The sequence below is a fragment of the Lemur catta genome, chromosome 26 (genome assembly GCF_020740605.2).
Source record: "Lemur catta isolate mLemCat1 chromosome 26, mLemCat1.pri, whole genome shotgun sequence".
Classification (NCBI taxonomy): Eukaryota; Metazoa; Chordata; class Mammalia; order Primates; family Lemuridae; genus Lemur; species Lemur catta.
The window spans coordinates 967,368-979,696 of record NC_059153.1 but is presented as its reverse complement, the minus strand read 5'-3'; the positions used below and the strand labels follow the sequence as shown (position 1 = coordinate 979,696).

The 12,329-nt window shown below is 47.8% G+C and overlaps 1 protein-coding gene across 5 annotated transcripts in view; it reads right to left on the bottom strand.

Moving 5' to 3' along the window:
* Positions 1–9,221: 9,221 nt before the first annotated feature.
* The window catches only part of NPNT (nephronectin), a 58,874-nt gene continuing 55,766 nt past the window's right edge, over positions 9,222–12,329 (bottom strand). For all 5 annotated transcript variants that reach the window (XM_045537406.1, XM_045537408.1, XM_045537413.1 and 2 more), the window contains one exon: positions 9,222–11,889. In XM_045537406.1, the coding sequence (XP_045393362.1) occupies positions 11,779–11,889 (111 nt within the window). In that variant the 3' untranslated portion in view covers positions 9,222–11,778. The remainder of the gene's footprint in view (positions 11,890–12,329) is intronic.

Sequence of the window (12,329 nt, the reverse complement as noted above, 5' to 3'; positions counted from 1 at the left end):
CTTGTCCTGCCCGGGAACGTTCACTGAACGACTTTTAAAAAGCTGCCAGGCATTTATTGCAAAGCCTGATGGGAATTTTATGTGAGTTACCGGGTGTGCCCTTTGTTACTCAGCTGCAACAAAATGCTGATCTTTAAAGATCTGAACAAAACGCTACATTAAAACCAAATGAAAACAGTGAATTGTGACAATTCCAAATGTTGTCACCCCAAACATGCACCCGCCACCGAACACGTCTGGCTCCAGGCCATGGTACTTCGTTGCCCCGTGAGAGCTTCAGCTGTCTCGGGGACAGGCCCTCCCCGCAAACGACACGTGTGTTTTCTGTTTACCCGGATCTTAGAAGGCCGGAATGAGGAAGGACCGTGGGCTGAGCTTTCAGGTCGGCTGGTGTTTGCTTAGTGTTCGTGATTAGGAGAGGGGTAGAACTTTCTCAGGGATCTTTCGTTTCACAACACCGGGTTCCCTTAAGAATTACGGTAAATCCCAGAATTACGGCAAATCCCACTCGCTGCAGCTCTACTTAGGAAGCTCAAACCTCCACTGTCTTCACAGCAGGGTCCCCAGATGTCCAACGTCAGCACTTAAGCTCCAGACACCTCCAGGACAAGAAGTATGTTCCAAGATCCCAACACTGTCACGTTAAGTAAACTAAGGAAGACCACCCTGACAAAAACACCTTTTAGGAAGAGAGAGAATTTTCCTCTCCCTTAAATCTCGAATTGCAGGGCGCCTGCAGGAGGAGGAAGAGGAGAACCCGGATTCCCTGGGAAGCTCACAGAGGCTCGGTCCTCACGTATCTAATACAAAAAGGGGAAAATAACATTTATCTAGCCGGTCTCCTGGCCTTATATTGAAGCTCATGGAAAAGTATTATTTCAATATAATATGTTTACAATGTTCAGAAAAATCCTAACTCTCCTGTAAAACTATCAAGCCAAATTTTTGATCTATTGTGTGATTTTTGAAGAAGAAATATGGACACAACAACTAATACTTTTACAATCCATATATCTGGTCTTACTACACAGCATAAGAAAAACGAAAGATTCATGAGCAGCGTTAATATTATATATTGCACACTTGCTACTGTTTGATTCAATGTAAAGCACCCATTTCTGCTAAGCGGATAAATTATATGCAAGCTTCTTTCAGACTTCTCTTTGTTTTACACACTACCCTTTCCCAACCCAGTTTTCCCAACGTAAAACATACCATTTTTTTTTAAATAATCCGAATTCGCTCGATAAAATCTGGCAGTTTCAGTTTTGCCCCTGACTGTCTACACCTAGACGGCAGAGATTAACTTTGTTTCCCATCCATCCCCTTCCCTGGGTTTTATCTCCCTCCCCCCGGGCAGCTCTGTCCTCGACTTCAAAGCAGCCTTGCGGTTTGTCTTGCAGAAAATCAATGCTTGAAAGATGAAAAGCGGCTCAAGGTCATTCCGCTCAGCAGCCTCTGTGGTCTTTGCGGGGTCCCCAGACATTGCTCCTTGCAGAAGGGAGAAAACTGACATACACAGAAACCCTTACGGAGAGAGAACGGGACTCATTTTAAAGGGGCAGGATCACATCAAAACAGAAATATGTTAATAAGAATCAGTATTGAGGCCAGGCGCGGTGGCTCACGCCTGTCATCCCAGCACTCTGGGAGGCCGAGGCGGGAGGATCGCTCGAGGTCAGGAGTTCGAGACCAGCCTGAGCAAGAGCGAGACCCTGTCTCTACTAAAAATAGAAGTGATCTAGACAGCTAAAAATACATATAGAAAAAAATTAGCCGGGCGTGGTGGCGCATGCCTGTAGTCCCAGCTACTCGGGAGGCTGAGGCAGGAGGATCGCTTGAGCCCAGGAGTTGGAGGTTGCTGTGAGCAAGGCTGACGCCACGGCACTCACTCTAGCCCGGGCGACAGAGTGAGACTCTGTCTCAAAAAATAAAAATGAAACCAAAGACTTCGGGTGACTGCAATGCAGGCTGAAGTTTGGGAACCACTGGTGTGGACCGTCGGTCCTCCTACCTGGCCTCATAAGTTCTTTATCTGCCCGGCGTGGAAAGAGGGGGCTGCAGGCAGGAGATAATGACCTTGTGCCTGAGCTGGCAGTGGGATCATCGTCACCCCGGAGGCAAAGGTGACAGAGTGCAGGACACAGCGCGGTGGCAGCCCGGTGGCAGCTCCAGAAAGCACAGCAGCTCCCCGGCACCTTGCAGGCCGCTGGTGTGGACCCCTGGGCAAAGGCAGCCCCTTGGCACGGACACCCGGACTGTGAGGACGACCCCGGAGCCACGCAGAGGTGGCTTCTCGATCCCTAGCTCGGAAACCCCGAGCAGAAGAGCATAACACGGCGGTTCCTGAGGTCACGTGTCCTCCCAACCCTCGTGCTGTGACTTTTTAAGCTACTAAGTATCGGGGCATTTCATTCTCCAGAAAGTTCTTCCGGAAAATTAACTTTTGGGGCTGGAATCGTGTGTCACATCCATCCGCCCCCAACTGCAGCAGTTGCAGAGCGAAGTCTCCGGGCGTCCGTCAGCGCTGGCCTCTCTTGTGTCCCTTCCCCCGGGGACATCGGGAGATCAGACCCTGGGAGACAAGGACATACGATTCTTGCCAATGGCTCGACGCCGCTAGTTCCTGTCTCCGGTGGCTTCACGCCCCGGGGTCCCGTGACACAAGCCCTGTCGCGCCTGCTATCTTTCTCTGCTGAGTTTCCTACGACAGGTGGCAGGGGAGTCAAAGGACACAGGGACTTTCCGGCACCAGGATCTGTTTACAGACCTGTCCCCAAGACCTGCCACAGAAGCCAAAGCAAGAAGGCTCCTTCCTGTCCTCCACCTGTCTGTCATTTTGGGGAGGGGGCCCTGCAGCTGGCAAAGTCACTCGGTGACGTGGAGCCCTGGGGGACAGAGCAAGGGCGCGGTGCACTCGCAGCCCCACCGTGGATCCCGAACACACATGTGTCGCAGGCAGCAAACACCCCCGCAGAGCCCCCCTGCCTGGCCCCGGGCTGGGGGGACACGTGTCCCCTTGCAGGTCCCAGGCCAGCACAGACTGCTCCAGATCCGCCAGGGAAATGAATCTCCACCCGGGGATCAGGTTGTCTCCTGCCGAGACCACGATGCAGAGCCGGTGACAATGGCTCCTTTGGTGTTCTGGAAAGGACAGGCTGTTGGCACGGCTCGCCCGTCCCCGTTTGGGAGGGACATCGCTCTATCTGCCCCGTGTCCCCTTCCTTCCTCCCCGGGCACCGCACGATAGACGATCCGATGGAATCGTCCACTGCACCTTGAATGAGCTCTTGTCCCCGGATCCATGTCTCTGACACTTGATTCTGGGTGTTACGACAGGTGACAAACAACTGTCCCTTTTGCAGAGGACATGAGAAGAAAGGGCAGTTGAGAACACGCCGGCTGGTCGCTGCCAAGCCCTGCAGGTGCCCCCAGCAGGCGGCCTGTCCCCGGGACCCCGTCTCTACTAAAAATAGAAATAAATTATCTGGCCAACTAAAAATATATATAGAAAAAATTAGCGGGGCATGGTGGCGCATGCCTGTAGTCCCAGCTACTCGGGAGGCTGAGGCAGGAGGATCGCTTGAGCCCAGGAGGTTGAGGTTGCTGTGAGCGAGGCTGTCTAGCCAGGGTGACAGAGTGAGACTCTGTCTCAAAAAAAAAAAAAAAAATAGACCTTTTATGAAATTGGCTGAGACTACAATTTTTTGTAACGACCGATACTGTTTATCGAAGCAGTTAAGAGCCTCGTGGAGTATAAACGAAGATGCATGTTATTATTATTCGTTATTATTATTCTTCAGTGAATTTCAGGGTTTTAAACTGACCAACATACCTGGATTGTATGAACCCAGTTTTCAATGAGGCATTTTTCATCTCCTGTTTAGAAGTGGCACTGCCAGGTCAAAGGGAAATTTCAACACTTGGAACAAAAGAGCCAGTGACCTCGTGCCAGGAGCCGCCAGCCACTCCTGCCCTGGGCGGATTTCCCTCATGCCCAGGGAAGTGGCGGGTTTTCTGTAGCAGCAGGGCAGGAGGCCGGGACGCAAGCCAGTGCTTGAGAGTGTGTCTTAGCAGGCCTGTCCCGGGCTGTTCTAAGTCCACATAAACTTAGGAGCAGAAAAGAACTTGTTTGGGACAGCTGGCTAATCTTTTTGGATTAATCGAGTTGGAACCAGCTTGACAAGATACAGACCTGTTCAGAATAGCAGTGCACACTTGACCCAACTCCCCCGTTAACGCTATTTTTACAAAATACCTAGAGACTTAACATTCCTGTAAAAATAACTCGATAGTCTTTGCATACAAGTGGGATCCACTTAGGGAGAAATTCACGGCAACTCAGCTCCTCAGTGACCCCATAAAAATATGAATAGAGAGACGTTGCTTTTGAACGTAAGGTGAAAGCCAGTATGTCAAGTGGAAACAATATTTTGCAAGGTTTTCCTCCCAGGATTATCACAGCCCCTTGAATATTTGTTGTTAATATATACAGAGAGAGTTTCTCATGATCTTAGAGGAAATAGAGGAAGAATTCAAGGTTCTTGACTCCCATGCAGATGGTATAGACACAGAGCATATTTAAGTATATTTTAGGGAAGAACTGAGGATGTTCTTGGTGTGCTATAAATCAGATGTATTTAAATGGACCATTGGCCGGGCGCGGTGGCTCACGCCTGTAATCCCAGCACTCTGGGAGGCCGAGGCAGGAGGATCGCTCGAGGTCAGGAGTTCGAGACCAGCCTGAGCAAGAGCGAGACCCCGTCTCTACTAAAAATAGAAAGAAATTATATGGACAACTAAACACATATACAGAAAAATTAGCCGGGCATGGTGGTGCATGCCTGTAGTCCCAGCTACTCGGGAGGCTGAGGCAGGAGGATCGCTTGAGCCCAGGAGTTTGAGGTTGCTGTGAGCTAGGCTGACTCCACAGCACTCTAGCCCGGGCAACAGAGTGAGACTCTGTCTCAAAAAAAAAAAAAAAAAAGCGCTCAATGGGGCTTCTGGGTCTAGGATTCAGATCCACCATCTCTAAAGCTGTGGTTCTCAAACCTCAGGTTGCAGCAGTTATCTCTGAAGGGCTGCTGAGACCCAGACTGCTGGGCCCGACCTCCGGGGTTTGACTCAGTACCTCTGGGTGGGCTTGAGCGTCTACATGTCTGGCTGTTACCTATTATTACTAAATATTCCAAGCTTCTTGCTCTCAGCCACTTGTCTACTCTTCAGATAATTTGGACAGTGAGCTCAACCCTGCAAGAACCAAAGTGGGTTTTTTTAATCTTTTTTTTTAAGAGTGTGATCACAGCTCACTGCAACCTTGGACTCCTGGGCTCACCTGATCCTCCCACCTCCGCCCCCTAAGTAGCTGGGACTAATTTCTTTTTTTCTGTAGAGACAGGTTCTCACTATATTGCCCAGGCTGAACTTGAACTCCTGGCCTCAAGTGATCCTCCTGCCTCGGCCTCCTAAAGTGCTGGGATTACAGGCGTGAGCCACCGCGCCCGGCCTATTATCTTATTTAATAACAGATTTGCAGGAGCTTACAAAAATACATACAAAAACATAACTGGAAACAGTTCTGCTCTGCATCTATGGCTCTTGCCTTCCAAAGAGACTCAACTCTTTCACGAGAGAGGGTGGAACAGCGCTGTCTTTTTCCCTTTGAGTTGATATGTAATCATACACGTTTATGGGGTACAGCATGATATTCTGATATATTCATACAATGTGTAATGATCAGATTAGTTAGGATAATCCATCACCTCAAGCATTTATCATTTCTTTGTGTTGTGAACATTCAAAATCCTCCCCTCTAGCTTTTTGAGAATATGCAATGAATTACGGCTGACCACATTCGCCCCACAGTGCTGCAGAACACCAGAATGCATTCCTCCTTTCTAGCTTTATTTATTTTTTTTAGAGACAGAGTCTTGCTCTGTTGCCGAGGCTGGAGTGCCGCGGTGCAATCATAGGTCACTTCAGCCTCAAACTCCTGGGCTCAAGCATCCTCCTGCCTCACCCTCCCAAAGTGCTGGGATTACAGGGGGAGCCAGCCCACCCAGCGTATCTGTCTTTATTTTGTATCCGTTGATCAACCTCTCCCTATCCCTCCCTCCCCCGGCCCGTCCCAGCCTCTGATAACCACCATTCCACACTCTACCGCCAGGGACTTAAAAAAATTTTTTTAGCTCCCACATATGAGTGAGAACACACGATATTTGTTTTTCTGTGCCCGATTTATTTCACTTTACATTATGTCCTCCAGGTTCATTCATTTCACCAATAATGACAGGATTTCGTTCTTTTTTATCAATAGTTTTCCACTGTGTATATATGCCACAGTTTCTTCACCTACTCATCTGTTGATGATTTAGCTCGATTCTCTATCTTGGCCATTATGAATAGTGCTGCAATACAGTAGTACCATCAACTCATTATTTAAAATGCCTTATGAATTAAATCATTATAGAACGATTCATCCTTTTAACTTTAAATCTTAAAAAAAAGTCATCCCAAATATTTCACACTTCTGACTGGTGGGGGGTGGAGAGGAACTATTGCAAAGGCGAAAGTATTAGGATTTGTCCACGATTTAAATAAATAAGCGAAAAAAGAAAACCACAGACAGATTTCAAGGATGCATGAAATCGATGTCAGTGTTTTCATTCAGACGGGGTGGGAATTAGTGAAAGGGAGCAGGCTTGGGGGAAAGGAAGAGGGGAGATAAACAGTAAGCTAATTAATACAGCTTGGGGCGCCATGATGACATCTCCTGGCATCTTCCCAGCAACCGGGTGGCAGGGGGGGACCGTGGCTGAAGGAAGCCCAGGGAAAAGGGGGTTTCAGGGAAGACCAGAAGGGCCGATCACCACTGCCGAGTGCTGCGGGTGTAAGGATCCGGGCAGATCGAGCCCCGGGCTATGAACCAGATCTTACAAGCTACGAGCAGCCTTCGGCAAGAGCAATGTTTGTAGAATCATGATGTCGAAAGTTCAGAGTGAAAGAGTGAGATGGTGGCCCCAAAACTTGGTCTCCTGCAAATCACTCTTTCTAGCTAGGGGGTGGGAGACTGAGTTCCTAAGGATACAGTCTCCGAGTAAAGCACATCAGAGTCACCCGGAGAGCTTGTTAGGACAGATTCCTGGGCCCAACCTTAGGTTTCTGATTCTGCTGGCTGGGCACGACGGAGCCCAAGGATCTGCATTTCTAACTCAATCCCAGGACGGGTGCTGCTAGTTTGGGGTCCACGCTTTGAACATCATGGCTTTAGAATCACTGATTTGGATCAGGGTTTCTCAATCTTGGCATTACTGACATTCTAGACACAGATTCTTTACTGTGTGTGGCTGTCCTGCTCTTTATGGGATGTTAAGCAACTTCTCTGGCTTCCACCTAGGAGATACCAGTAGCTCCCCAAGTTACAACAACCAGCAACGTTTCTATGCATTACCAAACGCCCCCTGAGGGTCCAAACCGCCACCAGTTGGAAACAGCTGCTTTAGATAATTCAACAGACAGGGAGAGACCACCTGAAGGCAGATCTACAACACGGAAGGGGCTTGCTCCAGACTAGCCCTGCGTGAAACAGTGGAACAGACCCCAGAGACAGGTAATCTACACTCTTAGAAATTAAATGATCAGATTATGAGTGAGGACTCAATTTTTAGCCTTTCACGACTTAACCCCGGAAAAATCCAGTTGGAACTAACCTCTACTGTAACTTCAGCTTGCTTTCAGGTTTCTGCATCCCGGAGCCCCGAAAAGCATTTCTACTAAATTATCTCCAATTTAGGAACATCCCTTTGTCTTCTAAAATGTAAACCCTCCTAGATCCCTGCCTAACATTTCAGCCTCCTCAGTCATGACTTCCTGATCCTGAAGGCCCTGCCGTTTGTCAGATAAAACAACGTTCTGGACCAGGTGGGCAAGATTAAGTAACGGATGCTCAAAAAAAATAAGTTGTTTGCAATAAAAAAATATATATATATACTGGTACTTACTGAGTGTCGATCTTGCAAGCAGGGGCTGTCAGGCCTTCCAGCGGCGAATGTCAGTGGAGAAAAAGGTCCCCGATCCCCCTCAGTTCGCCATCGTTAAGGCCCAGCCCTGAAATTGTGGCCCCAGGAGCAGAAGCATGGGCATCCTCCTCCTGCGACTAACTAGTTAGAAATGCAGCGTCTTACCCCCCCCTCCAGATGCACCCAATGAAAAGCTGCATTTTAACAAGATTCCAGGTGCTTCCCAAGTACGTTAAAGTTTGGAAAACAGTGGGGGAGGGTCCTGCAACCCACCACCACGCTTTCCGCACCGCCAGGGCACCCCACATTCTTTCAGAGATAGCAATTTTGCATTTACTTCTGTGACTTTGATAAATGTCGGTCTCCCTCTCTAGACTGAAACCCCCCGCAAGGCGAAGTCTGCTCGCTGGGGGAGTCCAGAGACCACACACCGGTCAGTGTTTAAAAATCTGTTAAGTAAATCAATGCACCTCCCAACCCTCGGCCTCCAACGGGCTTCAGAAGTTTAACTGCTTGATTAACACACGCAGAAACCCTGAATCTCTCAGATCTCAGAGGGCTGACTGGGAAGGAGCCCTGAGAAAAAGAAATACCCAGCTTTTCTTTACTTTTTGCGTGAATTATGCATTCATCCAAGATTTGAGTCTCTTAGCTGCGGAGTTCTCAGTATTGGAGAGAAGCCGTTGAGCATATTCTCTGTAACTCTGCATGAGGACTTTAATTCTTGCATAATTTTATTAATTTTGTTCCTTTATAGTTGTTTTTAATCCATCTGCAAAGGTTATTGGAGTATGAGTAAAATGTTATAGATTAACATAATCACTAGTCAAAAAGACTTTTCCCTGATAATTCATATATTTGTATCTCCTTGTAGCTTATCTTGCCTTTCCATAAAAGAACTTGGAACAAATGTTTACAACAAAATAATAAGACATAACTAAAGCAATTTGTTAAGGAATGACATGGGTCACAATGGTCTTTTGACCTCTTTTCCTGGGGCCTGCTGATGAAAAAAGGTGCCTATTTTATAACCTAGAAAGCGTAATCCTATAGGCAATTTGTCCCCAGTCTTCTAAGCAGGAAAGGGGCTTCTACTCTAGTGGCTGTTGTGAAACATCATTTAACCACCTCAGAAATTTCTTCCCACTCACAAACAAAACAAAACAAAACAAAACAAAACAAACACCAGAATAGACAACTGGGTAGAATTAACTGTTTTTATTTACAAAGAATTGTTTTTATTTGGGCGTTTGGAAAACCACTAACGTTTTTCACTTTAGAAAACATTAAATAATAAACAAGGTGGTATACAGTACTTTGGATAACTTCTGCCATGAGTTTAGTGCAATGCATTATTGGCACCTAAAAGTAAAATTTTCAATTATTTTCCCCTTTCGTCTTCGGCTGTGCGGTTACAGGACCAAAAAGGAAATGAATCATTAAAAACGGATCTAAGGTCATACTCTCTGCCTCTGCTCAAAGGCTGACTGATTTATATTCTGCCCCCAGCCCTGCCTCTACCACGTTCAATGACAAAAGACCTTCTATTGTACCTATTGTTCAAAAAACATTGCTATTTTTTGGAACTGGGGAGATTCCAATTGATAAGAGAAACTGACTCAGGCCGACAGGGGTGAAGGAAAGTTCTAGTGGGTTTTCAGTAGCCAGCTTAACTCGTCACACACAAAGCACAGAGAATGCACCGGACACAAATCTCTCTGAACTGTGATCCTGGCGTCTTTAAAAACCATGAAGCATCATCCACTGAGCAAGTGAAAGGTTTATACTTGCACCCAGAAAAATAATTTTAAAACATCACCACATCAGGACATGACTGAGACACTAGCATATCTATCCACCATATTCTCTTTTGGAATAAATAGTGTTTTGGTGATAGTTTGGCTTTCATGCTGCTCAGTTTGCCATAGAAGGAAAGACGTGTTAGTGAGCTTGGCATTTGGTCGGCTGTTTCCTCTTCATTAAGAAAGAGGTCAAGAGGGAAATGCCTCAGTTAGCCTGGAGTCCTTAAGTTCTGAAGATTTTCATGACATGCCAGGACCCAAACAGCTTTTGGGAGATTCTGTCATCTCTTACTCTACCTCGAGGTCAGAACATCTTTAACCATCTTAAATAGGTACGTTTTTTATCTAAGTTTTAAAAAGCTGAGAGAGTAGGGGCAGGGAGGAGAATAAGATTTTCACATCCTTTTTTTTTTTTTTTAAATAAAGGATTCTAATTTAACAACTGTCCCTGCCCAGAAACGATGGCTCATGCTCCAGTCCAAGCCTGTTTCCTCTTGTTCTGTTCTCAGTGCACCTGGAGGACAGCTGGTCGCCCCGTCTCTGGGCCCACCCTCCCCCGCTTGAAGACCCCCCCATGGTTTGCCCCTCCCTCCCCTCCTCCAGGCTGAATAATCCCAGCTCCTTTAATTTTTCATCCTACATCTTCATTTTCCCAACCCTTCAATCATCTTTGTGATTCCTGGCAAAAACAGCAGAAAATATTTTGATGACTTTAATCAGAAATTAAGAGAAGCCTCGGGAGTAAGTTGCCTTTTTAAAAGTCTCGTTAGTTTTAAATCTAAACGTGGAATCTGCAGAGAGGAAGTCTAGCTGGGGGTCCATGGAGCTCAGAATTCCCGCCCTGTCCCGCCACGGCTCGTAAGGGGATGGGCTACGCCAGCCCATGCTTTGATTTGAAGCTTTGTATGAAAATCTGTTTCCCCCATATGTCCTCCCACCCTGCTTCCTCCAACAAGATCCTTTCTCCAAAACAACCAAAACTTTTACAAAGCTCCCAGATTGCCAGAGAGTCCCCGAGTCATGACGGTAAAAGCTGTTGGCTCACAAGGATAACTTGAAACAGTGAAGGTTTTATGGATTAACTGCAGTTTCTTATCTGCTGAAACGGGTCGCTATCCTCTGCAAAGATCAAACTCAAGGCTATTAAAAAAAAAAAGTCATCACTCCACTACCACCACCCGACACCAGTTTTCTCCTGCTGCCAGTATAAGGTCACACACCCGGGGGACATTGCACCGTGTTATTTTTTAACTCACGAGCTCACAAGCTGCCCTTCACCTTGGCAACTAGAGTCTGCAAATATCAGCCACACGTACATACTTAGTATCGACGGCACATGGACACAAAACCCAACGGCGCTAACGGAGGATTACGTACTCACTCTACATAACTGTCTTTGAAAGAAAAATACAGATAACAATAAATGCATCTTGATCGACATGTTACACACCCTTATTTGGTAAAGTGAATGGCAGTAAAGGAGGTCGGGTCAGGCCAGCACTCACCCGGGTGAAGAGGAGAAATCCATTTCACAAGCACGTTGCGCCCCGTATCTTAAGGGAACTCAGTACGACTCATGGTACAACACACCGGACAGATGCCATAATGGCCATTTGCACAGATCACTTTGGAAAACTTCTCCCAGGATTTGATTTGCTCCCATAATTGGCTACAGGGAGCACCTCAGAACCAGGGGTAGGACGGTCTGGGCCACACGTGCTGAGCACCCAGAGAGACACAAGACGGGAGGCAACGTCTAGCAAGGGCCTGGATGTGTCTGCAGGTGCCCCTGTGTTTCAAGGAGGTGTCACTCTTCACCGGGACACACAGAAGCAGCCCAGCAAGGCCTGGGTCACCCCCCGCCACTGACCGGCCCTTCTCCTAGGCCTGATAAGGGAGAGAAGACGGGAGAAGTTGAGGATTGGAGAGAGAGGCGGGAGCCACGTGGGAGCCCGCTGCTAGTTGTGCGGTTGCAGCCGTTCTTCAGAGCATGGGCCTCTTTTCAAGCTCACGTCGTCCAAGCCAATCTCCCCGGGGTGACCACGCCGCTTCTCACCTTTGAAGATGACCTGGGAGAGAAGGTGCACGCCAGTCAGGCCTCCTCGGGCGCTTCCCAGGGCCCGATGGTGACGCAAAACAAAGGCAAGCCTTCCCCAAGCTGAACAGTAAACCTGTTTATAACAGGAGAGACCAGGACACAGTGGCCGGGGGGCCCCGAGGCCTGTCCCTCGGTGGGAACTTAAACCTTCAGGTAACTGCTCCGCAGGCCACACTGCTCAGCATCAGTTACCCTTTAAGGAGCCATTCTAGGCCGGGCGCGGTGGCTCACGCCTGTCGTCCCAGCACTCTGGGAGGCCGAGGCGGGAGGATCGCTCGAGGTCAGGAGTTCGAGACCAGCCTGAGCAAGAGCGAGACCCCGTCTCTACTAAAAATAGAAAGAAATTATCTGGACAGCTAAAAATATATATAGAAAAAATTAGCCAGGCATAGTGGCGCATGCCTGTAGTCC